General features: G+C 39.6%; 1 protein-coding gene across 5 annotated transcripts in view; it reads left to right on the top strand.

The window, feature by feature from the left end:
- The window catches only part of DENND2A (DENN domain containing 2A), a 150,402-nt gene that overhangs the window by 97,106 nt on the left and 36,378 nt on the right, over positions 1 to 16,918 (top strand). For all 5 annotated transcript variants that reach the window (XM_056517576.1, XM_056517575.1, XM_056517580.1 and 2 more), the window contains exons 5-9: positions 3,135 to 3,253; positions 6,506 to 6,694; positions 11,054 to 11,147; positions 12,235 to 12,285; positions 14,586 to 14,773. In XM_056517576.1, the coding sequence (XP_056373551.1) occupies positions 3,135 to 3,253; positions 6,506 to 6,694; positions 11,054 to 11,147; positions 12,235 to 12,285; positions 14,586 to 14,773 (641 nt within the window). The remainder of the gene's footprint in view (positions 1 to 3,134; positions 3,254 to 6,505; positions 6,695 to 11,053; positions 11,148 to 12,234; positions 12,286 to 14,585; positions 14,774 to 16,918) is intronic.

The raw sequence follows: 16,918 nt of genomic DNA, 5'->3' as shown, positions 1-16,918 counted from the left end.
TTCTTAAAGGGGTACTCCGGTACTTTTTTTTAATTAACTGGTGCAAGAAAGTTAAACAGATTTGTAAATGACTTCTATTAAAAACTCTTTACCCTTCCAGTACTTTTTAGCCGCTGTATGCTACAGAGGAAATTCTTTTCTTTTTTAATTTCTTTTTTGTGTTGTCCACAGTGCTCTCTGCTGACACCTGATGCCCATATCAGGAACTGTCCAGAGCAGGAGAAAATCCCCATAGCAAACCTATGCTGCTCTGGACAGTTCCTGAAACGGACAGAGGTGTCAGCAGAGAGCACTGTGGACAAGACAAAAACGAAATCGGAGTACCCCTTTAAGAAGACTGTCCACAGCCACCCAGCAACACATCTAGATTTCACATTTTAAAGAAGCACTCCAGGGGTTTTATTGCCCATATCATACACACTCACCATCATTATTCCTACAGCACCATCTGTTTTAATATAGCACAGCTGCATCTATGTGTACTGTAACTGGGTCATGTGATCACCAGTCTGACCCACAGAAAAATCACAGTGTTGAATTTGTCTGGTCCTGGGTCAGCTGACTTCCTGTGAACTACAGGATGAATTCATCACCTATTAGATTCTGCCTGGCAGCTCACAGTCTCCTCCCCTCCAGCTCTATCTGTATACTGTTGCTATCTCTATTGGATAGCAACAGAGCAGGAGCAGGAGAAAATCCCCATAGCAAACCTCTCCTGCTCTGGACAGTTCCTGACACTGTAGACAAGACAAAAAAGAAATTTGAAAAGAAAAGAATTTCCTCTGTCGCATACAGCTGCTAAAAAGTACTGGAAGGGTAAAGATTTTTTTAATAGAAGTAATTTACAAATCTGTTTAACTTTAAGGCACCAGTTGATTTAAAAATTTTTTTTTTTTTAATTCCACCGGAGTACACCTTTTAGAAGTTCTTTAACCTCTTAAGGACCAAGGACGTACCGGTACGTCCTGAGTCCTTTCCCTTTCTGTAACGTGAGGCCACGATGTGGCAAAATCATTTGATCACTGGTTTCCTATGAGAAACCATTGAACGATGTAAAAGATCAGTGTGTGCAGTGTTATAGGTCCCTATGGGATAACAATGATCAGTATAAGAGATCAGTGTATGCAGTGTTATAGGTCCCTATGGGATAACAATGATCAGTATAAGAGATCAGTGTGTGCAGTGTTATAGGTCCCTATGGGATAACAATGATCAGTATAATAGATCAGTGTGTGCAGTGTTATAGGTCCCTATGGGATAACAATGATCAGTATAAGAGATCAGTGTGTGCAGTGTTATAGGTCCCTATGGGATAACAATGATCAGTATAAGAGATCAGTGTGTGCAGTGTTATAGGTCCCTATGGGATAACAATGATCAGTATAAGAGATCAGTGTGTGCAGTGTTATAGGTCCCTATGGGATAACAATGATCAGTATAATAGATCAGTGTGTGCAGTGTTATAGGTCCCTATGGGATAACAATGATCAGTATAATAGATCAGTGTGTGCAGTGTTATAGGTCCCTATGGGATAACAATGATCAGTATAATATATCAGTGTGTGCAGTGTTATAGGTCCCTATGGGATAACAATGATCAGTATAATAGATCAGTGTGTGCAGTGTTATAGGTCCCTATGGGATAACAATGATCAGTATAATAGATCAGTGTGTGCAGTGTTATAGGTCCCTATGGGAGTTATAACACTGCAAAAAAAAAGTGAATAAAGATCAATTAACACGTCCCCTAATAAGTTTGAATCACCCCCCTTAAAAAAAAAAGTGTAAATAAAAATAAACATATGTGGTATCGCCGCATGCGTAAATGTCCGAATTATAAAAATATATTGTTAATTAAACCGCACGGTCAATGGCGTGCGCGCAAAAAAATTATTCCAAAGTCCAAAATAGTGCATTTTTGGTCACTTTTTATATCATGAAAAAATGAATAAGTCAGTAAGTCCTATCACTGCAAAAAATGGTACCGTTAAAAACTTCAGATCATGGCGCAAAAAATGAGCCCTCATACCGCCCCATACACGGAAAAATAAAAAAGTTATAGGGGTCAGAAGATGACAATTTTAAACGTATACATTTTCCTGCATGAAGTTATGATTTTTTCCAGAAGTGCGACAAAATCACCTATATAAGTAGGGGATCATTTTAACCGTATGGACCTACAGAATAAATATCAGGTGTCATTGTTACCGAAAAATGTACTGCGTAGAAACGGAAGCCCCCAAAAGTTACAAATTGGCGATTTTTTTTTTTTTGTTTTTGTCTCTCAATTATTTATTTCCGTTTAACCGTAGATTTTTGGGTAAAATGACTGATGTCATTACAAAGTAGAATTGGTGGCACAAAAAAATAAGCCATAATATGGATTTATAGGTGCGAAATTGAGAGTTAGGATTTTTTAAAGGTAAGGAGGAAAAAATGAAAGTGCAAAAACGGAAAAAAAAACTTGTCCTTAAAGGGGTACTCCGGTGAAAAACTTTTTTTTTTTTTTTTTTTAAATCAACTAGTGCCAGAAAGTTAAACAGATTTGTAAATTACTTCTATAAAATAATCTTAATCCTTCCTGTACTTATTAGCTGCTGAATACTATAGAGGAAATTATTTTCTTTTTGGAACACAGAGCTCTCTGCTGACATCACGAGCACAGTGCTCTCTGCTGACATCTCTGTCCATTTTAGGATCTGTCCAGAACAGCATATGTTTGCTATGGGGATTTCCTTTTACCCTGGACAGTTCCTAAAATGGACAGAGATGTCAGCAGAGAGCACTGTGCTCATGATGTCAGTAGAGAGCTCTATGTTTAAACGGAAAGTAATTTCCACTGTAGTATACAGCAGCTAATAAGTACAGGAAGGATTAAGATTTTTTAATAGAAGTAATTTACAAATCTGTTTAACTTTCTGGCACCAGTTGATTTAAACAAAAAAAAAAATATAAAGTTTTCCACCGGAGTACCCCTTTAAGGGGTTAAAGGAGGTGGTCACAGTATGCATTCTTAAAGGAGTTGTCTACTTTAAACACTTTTTAAAGGGATTTATTGTCCATTTTCACCCCTAATAGTGATTGTAAATATTTGCCTAACATGCGTCATGTTCTGTTTGTCTTTTCCTCTATAGATCCCCCATCAAAGGAAAACCCCTACGAGGACATAGAGACAGACAGTCGGTGTCTAAGCAAGAAGCGCGTTCCTGCGTACCCGGCCACTTTATCCTCTGTTCCTGGATCCCAAAACAAGGTATGGAGCCGCACCTTGGGTTGCCACCTTTCTTGCAAAAAAAAAAATACCGGCCATGCTAATTTGCATAATAATTATATATGCGTGACATCACACGATACACATATGCGGGGGAAATTTTGTCCTATTCTGACCCCTATAACTTTTTTATTTCTCCTTTATGAGGCTCATTTTTTTGCGCCCCGAACTGTAGTTTTTAACGGTACCATTTTTGTTTTCACGGGACTTTTTGATCGCTTTTTTTAATTAAATTTGGCAGTTGCGTTAGTTACTAACTACAAATCCCAGCATGCCCTGATACAGCCTGTGGCTCAGCAGCTGCCCCAAATGAAAACTACAACTCCCAGCATGGTGGACTATGTAGTAGTATATAGTATAGGTCAGCTTTAACCAACCAGGAGTGCCTCCAGCTGTTGCAAAACTACAACTCCCAGCATGTTGGACTATATAGTAGTATATAGTATAGGTCAGCGTTAACCAACCAGGGGTGCCTCCAGCTGTTGCAAAACTACAACTCCCAGCATGTTGAACTATATAGTAGTATATAGGATAGGTCAGCGTTAACCAACCAGGGGTGCCACCAGCTGTTGCAAAACTACAACTCCCAGCATGTTGGACTATATAGTAGTATATAGTATAGGTCGGCGTTAACCAACCAGGGGTGCCTCCAGCTGTTGCAAAACTACAACTCCCAGCATGTTGGACTATATAGTAGTATATAGTATAGGTCAGCATTAACCAACCAGGGGTGCCTCCAGCTGTTGCAAAACTACAACTCCCAGCATGTTGGACTATATAGTAGTATATAGTATAGGTCAGCGTTAACCAACCAGGGGTGCCTCCAGCTGTTGCAAAACTACAACTCCCAGCATGTTGGACTATATAGTAGTATATAGTATAGGTCAGCGTTAACCAACCAGGGGTGCCTCCAGCTGTTGCAAAACTACAACTCCCAGCATGTTGAACTATATAGTAGTATATAGGATAGGTCAGCGTTAACCAACCAGGGGTGCCACCAGCTGTTGCAAAACTACAACTCCCAGCATGTTGGACTATATAGTAGTATATAGTATAGGTCGGCGTTAACCAACCAGGGGTGCCTCCAGCTGTTGCAAAACTACAACTCCCAGCATGTTGGACTATATAGTAGGATATAGTATAGGTCAGCGTTAACCAACCAGGGGTGCCTCCGGCTGTTGCCAAACTACAACTCCCAGCATGCCCGGACAGCCGTTGGCTGTCCGGGCATCCTGGTAGTTGTAGTTTTGCAACAGCTGAAGGCGCTCTGGTTAAGAAACACTGATATAGTATATGGTGCAACATTCCGGGAGTTGGAGGATTGGTTGGATAAATTAATTAATTAATTAATTAATATAAAAATACTGGCAGCGTCGCCAAAATACCGGCCAGGTGACAACCCTAGCTGTACCCCTGTCCATGGTTGGGTCTGGTTTGCAGCTTAGTATTTATTCAAGAAAATGAAAATGAGCTGCAATACCAGACACGACCCACAGACATGAGTGGCGCTGTTTGTACTCTTAAAGGGTTACTCCGGTGGAAAACTATATATATATATATATATATATATATTTTTTTTTTTTAAATCAACTGGTGCCAGAAAGTTCAACAGATTTATAAATTACTTCTATTAAGAAATCTTAATCCTTCCAGTACTTATCAGCTGCTGTATGCTCCACAGGAAGTTGTTTTCTTTTTGAATTTCTTTTCTGTCTGACCACAGACACCTCTGTCTATTTTAGAAACTGTCCAGAGCAGGAGCAAATCCCCATAGCAAACCTATCCTGCTCTGGACAGTTCCTAAAATAGACAGAGGTGTCTGTGGTTAGACAGAAAAGAAATTCAAAAAGAAAAGAACTTCCTGTGGAGCATACAGCAGCTGATAAGTACTGGAAGGATTAAGATTTTTCAATAGAAGTAATTTACAAATCTTTTATCTTTCTGGCACCAGTTGATTTGAAATGTTTTTTTTTCCCCACAGAGTACCCCTTTAACCTCTTATGGACCTCTAATAAAAGTTACAATCACCCCCCTTTTCCCATAAAAAAAATTAAAACTGTGTAAATAAAAATAAACATATGTAGTATCGCCGCGTGCAGAAATGTCCGAACTATAAAAATATATCGTTAATTAAATCACACGGTCAATGGCGTGCGCGCAAAAAAATTCCAAAGTCCAAAATAGCGTATTTTTGGTCACTTTTTATATCATGAAAAAATGAATAAAAAGCGATCAAAAAGTCCGATCAATACAAAAATGGTATCAATAAAAACTTCAGAACACGGCGCAAAAAAATTAGTCCAAATACTGGCCCGTACGCTGAAAAATAAAAGTTATAGGGGTTAGAAGATGAGAATTTTAAACGTATACATTTTCCTGCATAAAGTTATGATTTTTTTCCGAAGTACGACAAAATCAAACCTATATAAGTAGGTTATCATTTTAATCGTATGGACCTACAGAATAATGATAAGGTGTCATTTTTACCGAAAAATTTACTGCGTAGAAACAGAAACCCCCAAAAGTTACAAAATTACATATTTTCTTCAATTTTGTCGCACAATGAATTTTTTTTCCGTTTCGCCGTGGATTTTTGGGTGAAATGACTGATGTCACTGCAAAGTAGAATTGGTGGCGCAAAAAATAAGCCATAATATGGAATTTTTTGTGCAAAATTGAAAGCGTTATGATTTTTAGAAAGTGATGAGGAAAAAATGAAAAAGGAAAAAACGGAAAAACCCTGCGTTCTTAAGGGGTTAAACAACTCCTTTGTAGACCTCTACTGTCCTGATTAGAGATGAGCGAACTTACAGTAAATTCGATTCGTCACGAACTTCTCGGCTCGGCAGTTGATGACTTTTCCTGCATGAATTAGTTCAGCTTTCAGATGCTCCCATGGGCTGGAAAATGTGGATACAATCCTAGGAGACTCTTTCCTAGGACTGTATCCACCTTTTCCAGCCCACCGGAGCACCGGAAAGCAGCACTAATTTATGCAGGAAAAGTCATCAACTGCCGAGCCGAGAAGTTCGTGACGAATTGAATTTACTGTAAGTTCGCTCATCTCTAGTCCTGATCTTTCAATATGGAACCTACATTGGGGGTATCACAAACTTTCGCAGACTCTGAATTACCCATTGGCCTAGTTATGCCTTTGCACTATATGGCGAGGTTATGTGACTGTATAACTATGGCGATCATTCACCCTCCTCTCTGTCCCGCTCTGTGTCGCAGAAGTCGCCCTTTTTCAGGCAGAACTCTGAGCGTCGAAGTTTCAAACTGTTGGACCTCCGGAAGCTGGGGAGAGATGGCGTGGCCTCCCCCAGTAAACTCAGCCCCCCGTCCTCCCCCAGCAGTCCAGACGATAACTTCTTCAGCACAGGAGACCAGCAGAATGGCCGACGGAGGAGAAAAATCCCAAAGGTGAGAGGCAACGAGTGGAAAGCTGGAAGATATTTAAAGGGGTACTCCACTGGAAAACAGATTTGTAAATAACTTCTATTAAAAAATCGTAATCCTTCCAGTACTTATCAGCTGCTATATACAACAGAGGAAGTTCTTTACTTTTTGAATTTCTTTCCAGTCTGACCACAGTGCTCTCTGCTGTCAGGAACTGTCCAAAGCAGGAGAGATTTGCTATGGGGATTTTTTGTCCTACTCTGGACAGTTCCTAAAATAGACAGAGGTGTCAGCAGAGAGCAAAACAAGGCGGGAAGGGTCAGCACTCAAGTCCGTGGTGGTGCTCGCGGAAAGCTGGGTACTGGAAAAGTGAAGGAATCCCGGCACTCACTAATTGTAGGGTGTTTTATTCACACGGATGCAAATCACAAATAGTCACAAATGACGCGTTTCGGCCAAAGCCTTTCTCAGACTGACGATGTCAGTCTGAGAAAGGCTTTGGCCGAAACGCGTCATTTGTGACTATTTGTGATTGGCATCTGTGTGAATAAAACTCCCTACAATTAGCAAAAGAATTTAGTGAGTGCCGGGATTCCTTCACTTTTCCAGTGTCGGCAGAGAGCACTGTGGTCAGACAGAAAGGAAATTCGAAAAGAAAAGAACTTCCTCTGTAGTATACAGCAGCAGCTGGTAAGTACTGGAAGGATTAAGATTTTTTAATAGAAGTAATTTACAAATCTGTTTAACTTTCTGGCACCCATTGATTTAAAAGAAAATGTTTTCCAGTGGAGTACCCCTTTAAAGAAGCACTCCGGCTTCATCCGGAAACACTTAGCATTATTAGTCACTACTACAGTACCATCTGTGTTCTGCGTTTCATTACTATAACTGGGTCATGTGATCACCAGTCTTCCCCACAGAAGACCACTGTCAGAAGAAGTGGTCAGTGCTGGGTCATCTGACTTCCTGTGAACTATAGGATGACATCATCTGAGTCTTTTGGCAGGTTCCACACCCCTTCCCTCCAAGCTCCCATACTGCTGCTGCTGCTGCTGCTGCTGCTATCTCTAGCGGATATATAAAGTAGTTATACTCCTCCCCTCCAGCTCTATCTGTATACTGCTACTGCTGTCTCTATGGAATCAGAATGTATAGTAGTTTTACACCTCCCCTCTATCTGTGTACTGCTGCTATCTCTATGGGATCAGGATATAAAACAGTTATATTCCTCCCCTCCAGCTCTATCTGTATACTGCTGCTGCTATCTCTATGATATCGGGATATATAGTAGTTATACACCTCCCCTCCAGCTCTATCTGTATACTGCTGCTATCTCTTTGAGATCGGGATCTATACACCTCCCCTCCAGCTCTACCTGTATACTGCTGCTGCTATCTGTATGGAATCAGGATATATAGTAGTTATACATCTCCCTTCCAGCTCTATCAGTTTACTGCTGCTATCTCTATGGAATCAGAATATATAGTAGTTATACCCCTTCCCTCCAGCTCTATCTGTATACTGCTGCTATCTCTATGGAATCAGAATATATAGTAGTTATACCCCTTCCCTCCAGCTCTATCTCTATACTGCTGCTGCTATCTCTATGTGATCAGGATATATATTAGTTATACAACACAAATGCAAAAATAGTCCTGTTTTACCTCAACTGTGAAAATCACATAAAAACGCTTTAATTAATCGACTTTTTTTTTCTAATTTTTGAAAATTAAAGTAAAAATTTGTGAAAAATGCCATAAAAATTCAACTTGTAAATACAACCTAAATACTTTAAAGGGGTACTCCGCTGCTCAGCGTTTGGAACAAACTGGAGCCAGTGCCGGGACCTAATGTCATAGCCCCGCCCCCTCATGATGTCAACCCCGCCCCCTCAATGCATGTCTATGGGAGGGGGCGTGACAGCTGTCACGCCCCCTCCCAAAGACTTGCATTGAGGGGCGGGGCATGACGTCATGAGGCGGCTGGACTATGACGTCACGAGCTCCCAACTCCAGCGTTTGGAACAGTTTGTTCCAATCGCTGAGCTGAGGAGTACCCCTTTAAATCTTCATAAAATGTCTCAATTATGATTATAGGCCTAATAAGTTTAGCCTCATGGAGGGAGATATGAATAAGAAAATGCATCAAAACTGCACGCAGTGTAAACTGACCTCAACTCGTGTATAAATCTGAGTTTATCTGGGTGATTAGATGACCAGGTGCAGTGATCAAACGCTACTCCCTCTCTCTCTCTCTACAAAGCCAGAGGATTCATGGGGAAAAAAGGCAGCATTAGGAGAAAATAAATCAGTCATGGAATTGCAACTAGTATGGCTGAAAATTCATGCCTGCCACATCACCTAAACAGGTAAGCACAAGGCATACACAGGAACCTCTATGTGTAATAATAGCATATGCTGCACTATAAAAGCAAAAATTTTAAAAATCCCGGAGTGCTTCTTTAAAATTCACCCACAGAGCTTCCTACACAATGCTCTGTCCAGGTGTCTCCTATTTTGAGCTAGAAGTGCCCACTAATTTACCCCCCTATGGCTCTATGATTTAACCTATAATCACAACTGAGGTGTTAAAGGTGTTAAAGAGTTAAAGGGGTACTCCGGTGGAAAACCTTTTAACTTTTTTTTTTTTTTATTATTTTTTTTTATCAACTGGTGCAGCAATGTTAAACAGATTTGTAAATTACTTCAGTTAAAAAATCTTAATCCTTCCAGTACTTATTAGCTGCTGAATACTACAGAGGAAATGGTTTTCTTTTTGGAACACAGAGCTCTCTGCTGACATCACGAGCACAGTGCTCTCTGCTGACATCTCTGTCCATTTTAAGAACTGTCCAGAGTAGGAGAAAATCCCCATAGCAAACATATGTTACTCTGGACAGTTCATAAAATGGACAGAGATGTCAGCAGAGAGCACTGTGTTCCAAACAGAAAATAATTTCCTCTGTAGTATTCAGCAGCTAATAAGTACTGGAAGAATTAAGATTTTTTAATGGAAGTAATTTACAAATCTGTTTAACTTTCTGGCACCAGTTGATTTAAAAAAAATAAAATAAAAATAAAAATAAGTTTTCCACCGGAGTGCCCCTTTAAAGTCTTTTGTCTGTGTTCACACATTGAATGGATTCTTACTGCATTTTTTCACATATTTTTACTGCATTTTGGCAATGTCTGCTGTAACTAAAAAATAACGCTGTAAAAATTACAAATTTTTACCGTGATTTGCACAATTGCGGTAAGAGATCACCATTTATGCCACGATTTTGAGAAAACCATGGCAAAAACAGAACAATGCCGCAAGGAATGCATGAACATAAATGCAGAAGTAATGTATATGTACTATATATAGCCTAACCACATTGAGATACCAGCAGCAGTATACAGATAGAGCTGGAGGGGAGGTGTATAATTACTACATATCCTGATCTCATAGAGATAGCAGCAGTATACAGATAGAGCTAATGGGGAGGTTTATAACTAATATATATATATATATATATATATATATATATATATATATATATATACTGATCCCATAGAAGTAGCAGCAGTATACAGATAGAACTAGAGGGAAGGTGTATAACTACTGTATATCCCATAGTGTTAGTATATATCCTGTTCCCATAGAGATAGCAGCAGCAGTATATAGAGCTGGGAGGGTAGGGTTATGTGAGCTGCCAGTATAGTCTGATGAGGGGATTATGTTATTGTGTGTTCACAGGAAGTCAACTGACCCAGGACTGATTTCCTTTTGACACATTAAAGGGGTATTCCAGGCAAAAACTTTTTTATATATATCAACTGGCCCCAGAAAGTTAAACAGATTTGTAAATTACTTATATTAAAAAATCTTGATCCTTTCAGTACTTATGAGCTTCTGAAGTTAAGGTTGTTCTTTTCTGTCTAAGTGCTCTCTGATGACACGTGTCTCGGGAAACGCTCAGTTTAGAAGCAAATCCCTATAGCAAACCTCTTCTAATCTGGGCGGTTCCCGAGACACGTGTCATCAGAGAGCACTTAGACAGAAAAGAACAACCTTCACTTCAGAAGCTCATAAGTATTGAAAGGATCAAGATTTTTTAATAGAAGTAATTTACAAATCTGTTTTATCTTTCTGGAGCCAGTTGATATATATAAAAAAGTTTTTGCCTGGAATACCCCTTTAAGCACTGGGACTTTTTTTGAGTCAGAATGGTGCTCACATGACCCAGTCACAGTAATGAAGCTGTGCTGGAATAAAGCAAATGGTGCTGTACGTGGTGATACGTGTATGATATGGGCACTCGAATTATTGGCAACATAGATATAATTAATAACACATCCTGCCATATAGTAAAATCTCTAATAATAGAATTTCCTTCTGCAGCTGGTGATGAGGATCAATTCCATATATGAGGCCCGGCGGGGTAAGAAAAGAGTTAAGAGGCTGTCACCGACCGCAGACAACAACTCCGGCAGAGGTAATGCCATACTGTACTCAGACACCGCTGCTTAAAGGGGTACTCCAGTGGAAAACTTTTATTTATTTATTTTTTAATCAACTGGTGCCAGAAAGTTCAAAAGATTTGTAAATTACTTCTATTAAAAAATCTTTAATCCTTCCAGTACTTATTAGCTGCTGAATACTACAGAGGAAATTATTTTCTTTTTGGAACACAGAGCTCTCTGCTGACATCACGAGCACAGAGCTCTCTGCTGACATCTCTGTCCATTTTAAGAACTGTCCAGAGCAGGAGAAAATCCCCATAGCAAACATATGCTGCTCTGGACAGTTCCTAAAATGGACAGAGATGTCAGCAGGGAGCACTGTGGTCATAATGTCAGCAGAGAGCACTGTGCTCGTGATGTCAGCAGAGAGCACTGTGGTTGTGATGTCAGCAGAGAGCTCTGTGTTCCAAAAAGAAAATAATTTCCTCTGTAGTATTCAGCGGCTAATAAGTACTGGAAGGATTAAGATTTTTTTTTTTATATATAAATCATTTACAAATCTGTTTAACTTTCCGGCACCAGTTGATAAATAAATAAAATAAAAATAATAATAATAAATTTCCACCGGAGTACCCCTTTAAAGGGGGGTTAACAGGATTAAAAATAAAATCAGTCTTTTTGCTGAAAACAGCGCCACTCTTACCGGTTGGCTGAATGTGCTATTGTAGTTTGTTCTCATTCATTTGAATAGAACCGAGCTGCAGTACCAAACACAGCCTATGGTCAAGAGTGGCGCTGTTCTTTTTGGAAAAAAAAGGAGTTATGTTTTTAAAATTAAAATTTCATACAGACCCTGGGTGGCCTCCTGTCTAAGCCCCCCTATTCCCTCCCCCAATCACCTATCTCTTCTACCTGTCATTACGCCCCCTATTGTTTTCCTGCAGCCCCTCCTGGCGTCATCTAATCCATTCTAGACCCCTTCCTATCCTCACTACAAACTATCCTCCTACCCCCCCCCCCCCCATTCTTAGTAGCCAAATGGGCACCGATGCCCACTACTTACTCCGACCTTGAGTCATATTACTATTAAATTGATAAATAATCGCTTTTCTCTTTCAGTAACCGATGACAACAGCGAGTCGGACAGCGACACAGAGGAGAAGCTAAAAGGTACAAATATGTCTTCATATAAAAGACTTTACATGGTTAAATTCTTGTAATCCGGCATTTGATAATCCAGAAAATCTATAATCCCAATACTAGATAATAATCCTGAAGGTCACAAATGACAGTGTTCCCCAACCAGGATGCCTCCAGCTGTTGCAAAACTACAACTCCCAGCATGCCCGGACAGCCTTCGGCTGTCCGGGCATGCTGGGAGTTGTAGTTTTGCAACAGCTGGAGTCACCTTGGTTGGGAAATGCTGTTCTATTGAGTAAAAGTTTTTTCTTTTTTTTTTTAGCTTTAGTTTTTCGGTTTGAGGGTGTGTTCACACGCTCTTTGTTTTTGCGGGTTTTCCGCTGCGTATTTGAAAGGGTGCGGGCTCTACTCGGCTATCCGCAGCAGATTTTTCACAGCGGAATTTACGCGGCGGAAAATCCGCTGCAAGCCCCATTGAAGTCAGTAGGGACTTCGGCGGATTTTCCGCAGCGTAAATTCCGCCGCGAACAATTTTCTATGGACAGCCGAGAAGAGCCCGCCCCTTTCAAATGCGCAGCGGAAAACCCGCAAAAACAAAGAGCGTGTGAACGCACCCTTATATACTTTCTTATGGCTATTTTTATAATCCGCCATATATCAGATTCCATTAAAGGGGTACTCCGGTGAAAAACTTTTTTTTTTTTTTTTTAATCAACTGGTTCCAGAAAGTTAAACAGATTTGTAAATTACTTCTATTAAAAAATCTTAATCCTTCCTGTACTTATTAGCTGCTGAATACTATAGCGGAAATTCTTTTCTTTTTGAAACACAGAGCTCTCTGCTGACATCACGAGCACGGTGCTCTCTGCTGACATCTCTGTCCATTTTAGGAACTGTCCAGAGCAGCATATGTTTGCTATGGGGATTTCCTTTTAAGCTGGACAGTTCCTAAAATGGACAGAGATGTCAGCAGAGAGCACTGTGCTCATGATGTCAGCAGACAGCTCTGTGTTTCAAACGGAAAAGAATTTCCACTGTAGTATTCAGCAGCTAATAAGTACAGGAAGGATTAAGATTTTTTAATAGAAGTAATTTACAAATCTGTTTAACTTTCTGGCACCAGTTGATTTAAAAAAATAAAAAAAAATGTCACCGGAGTACCCCTTTAAAGGAAGTATGGAAATGGGGTCAGGTGCAACGTAGATGTTTATTATCGTTGTTCTACCGTATCGTTGCTCCACGGATATGATGACCCAACATAATAAGGTTTTTATAGCTTTCTTTTTCTTACCCTGCAGCCTTATTGTTTGTAAATCCCATTAACATCCTCTTTTATTTTTTTATTTTTTACTTTTTTTCCTTTACTATTATTGTTTCCAGCAAAATAAGGAAGTGGCAATAAACTGATCCTGTCAGCCACAACTTTGTTTGTTTATTTTATGATCTTATTTCATTTTATTTATTTTTTTATTTCGTCATAAAAAAATGTTTTAATCATGTATTTTTTGTTCATAATAGTTTATTATATTTTGTTGCACTTATTAATTTATTTTCTATTTATTGTATTGATTAATTTATTGATATGAATTATTTATTTATTTCAAATATTGATTGATTTATTTTATTTTTTTATATTGCATTATTTTTAATTTAACATTTTTTTTATTAGTGGTTTTAATTTTTTTTATTAAATTTGGTAATCAAATGTTATTACTTTTTTATTGTTTTAGTTAATATTTTTATATGTTTTTAATATATATATATATGTGTGTGTGTATATATATATATATATATGTGTGTGTGTATATATATATATATATATATATATATATAATATACACATTATATTTATTATTTTAAAAATAACATATATTTATATATATATATTTTTTTTTATTTAATTTATTTTTATTTTTTTATGTTGTTTTCTTTATTATTCATTATTTACGGTAGTTTGTTTATTTATTTATGTTTGTTTAAACCATCTACAGTTCCCAGGCAGGGGGGAGGGGTCTGACTGCTGGGGCCCCCCTGCGATCTCCTGTATCGAACCCTGGCTCTCCCCAGGAGCGGCACGTCACGACCCCCGTGCGCAGCGGGATCCGCCACGCCCCCTCCATATATCTCTATAGGAGAGTCATTCGGCTATCTTCCCATAGAGCTATATGGAGGGGTCGGTGTAGTAACACGCCATTTTGGGGGAGAGCCAGGGCTCCATACTGGAGATCGCGGGGGGGCCCAGTTTTTCACCACGAGACTTCTCCTTTTAGTACCGTAAAGATAGACCCGGTGTTAAGTTCCGTAACAAATGTCTGTCCCTTCGTTCTCAGCCCATAGCGAAAGACTGGTCCACGTGAAGTCCCGCATGAGCCTCACCCCGCGCTATCACACCCTGGAGCGCGACCTCATTGAGTACCAGGAACGGCAGCTGTTTGAGTATTTCGTGGTGGTCTCCCTGCAGAAGAAGCCGTCAGGAACGGTCTACATCCCCGAAATCACCCAGCAGTTCCCTCTCAAGGTATGGCCACCTTAGCAATAGATCGTAGGTTCCGGGGCTGGTGCATTAATTATTGTCACCTTAGGAAAAAAAATAATTTGTACTCTTGACTCCGCCCATTGGCCCGCCCCCCTTTGACATGCCCCACCTAAAACTGTAACAAATCCCCTCCTCATGTAATTAGTTTACTACTAAGGTCACACACTGTAACAAATCCCCTCCTTTGTCTAACTTTCTTGTGGAAGGCAGAGCGGCACCCCCCATCAAGAGGGCGCTCTAGGCGGATGCCTATTTTGCCTATAGGAAGAGCCGGCCCTAATAAGCTCACGTGGTTCCCACACTATGGATAGGATTTATTGAACAATCTACGTCCATTTTCTGGTGTACAAAAGTTGCACGTAACCTAATTTTACTTTTTTAATTTAATTTTAATTAAATTTTTTTTAACAGTGGGAGGGGCTTACTATGATATCTGGCATAAATCGGCATAAAATTATGACAGAAATAGTCACCAGCTTGCAGCGGGCATGGATAGACGAAGCTGCGCCGAATGTGATAAAAGGCGTGAAGCTATTTGTGTTTTCTAAACAGTGTGTCTCCAGCTGTTGCGAAACTACAACTCTCAGCATGCCCGGACAGCCAAAGGCTGTCCGGGCATGCTGGGAGTTGTAGTTTCGCAACAGCTGGAGGCACACTGTTTGGAAAACACTGAGCTATTTCCTCATCCAGTACTTATGCTGATACGAACCGTATCGGCAGACGTAGAGAAGATAAGAAATAATCTATAGAAATAGCTGAATAAATATTTGATTTATAGCAGGGAGTGATAAAGTATATGCCCGCCATTATATCTTACACCGCAGTAGTCACCCAGCCTTTCTAGGGTGCTGAATGGCAAATCTGCCCGGTTATGCATTGGCACATTCCTCCGCCACCATGTTACTTAGTAACCAGGAGACTTTAAGTTCCGGATTCTAGTTAATAATGTACGGGGAATGGCATGACTGCTGCCAAACTAAACGTACCCTCCTATGTTGCCAACATAGTGCCAGTCCAGCTCTGGCATGAGCAGCGGAGTATTATAAAGAAGACCTGACCGCTCCCCTAACATGTCTATTGTAGTAAATACTTGTCGTTTTCCAAATTTGAAGCATCTTTTCTAAGAATAACATTTTTTCGTCCCTCTGTTATTCCTCCTGGAAATGTTTAAATAAAATGTACAACTGGGTGTTGGGGTTCTCTTTGTGCTAGGTGAGTACCTACCCAGTATGACACTGTCCAATCAATCACATTCCACACAAAGAGAATGGTATGGCTCAGTTAGTCATTCTATTCATACATTTCCAGGAGGAACTGTACAACGCAAAATTCTGTGGAAAGATGCTGCAGGTTTGTTTCAAGAAAATACTTGGTACTGAAGTGTGCTCTTACACAGTTTGACACTATCAGCTATGATTTTTAGGTGTCAGACAGTGTTGGGACAGCCCCCTCTGTTGTTCCTCCTGGAAGTGTTTTTAAACAAATTGACCATTACCATTGTGAGGAGTACTCCGGTGGAAAACTTTTTTTTATTTTTATTTTTATTTTTTAAATCAACTGGTGCTAGAAAGTTAAACAGATTTGTAAATTACTTCTATTAAAAAAAACGAAATCCTTCCAGTACTTATTAGATGCTGAATACTACAGAAGAAATTATTTTCTTTTTGGAACACAGAGCTCTCTGCTGACATCATGACCACAGTGCTCTCTGCTGACATCTCTGTCCATTTTAGGAACTGTCCAGAGCAGCATATGTTTGCTATGGGAATTTTCTCCTGCTCTGGACAGTTCTTAAAATGGACAGAGATGTCAGCAGAGAGCACTGTGGTCATAATGTCAGCAGAGAGCTCTCTGGTCCAAAATGAAAATAATTTCTTCTGTAGTATTCAGCAGCTAATAAGTACTGGAAGGATTTAGATTTTTTAATAGAAGTAATTTACAAATCTGTTTAACTTTCCAGCACCAATTGATTTAAATAAAAAAAAGTTTTCCACCGGAGTACCCCTTTAAGGTTGGGTGGGTCAGGACCTACACTCTCTGGCAAAGTCTAATCATTACCGACAGTGCCATATTGTGTTGTACCTTATCTCATTCCCAAGGACAATAATAAAGTTTTCAAGTATCCAT

The sequence above is a fragment of the Hyla sarda genome, chromosome 4 (genome assembly GCF_029499605.1).
Source record: "Hyla sarda isolate aHylSar1 chromosome 4, aHylSar1.hap1, whole genome shotgun sequence".
Taxonomy (NCBI): Eukaryota; Metazoa; Chordata; class Amphibia; order Anura; family Hylidae; genus Hyla; species Hyla sarda.
Note: the sequence above shows the minus strand (reverse complement) of the source record. Positions and strands in the feature narration are given on the sequence as shown.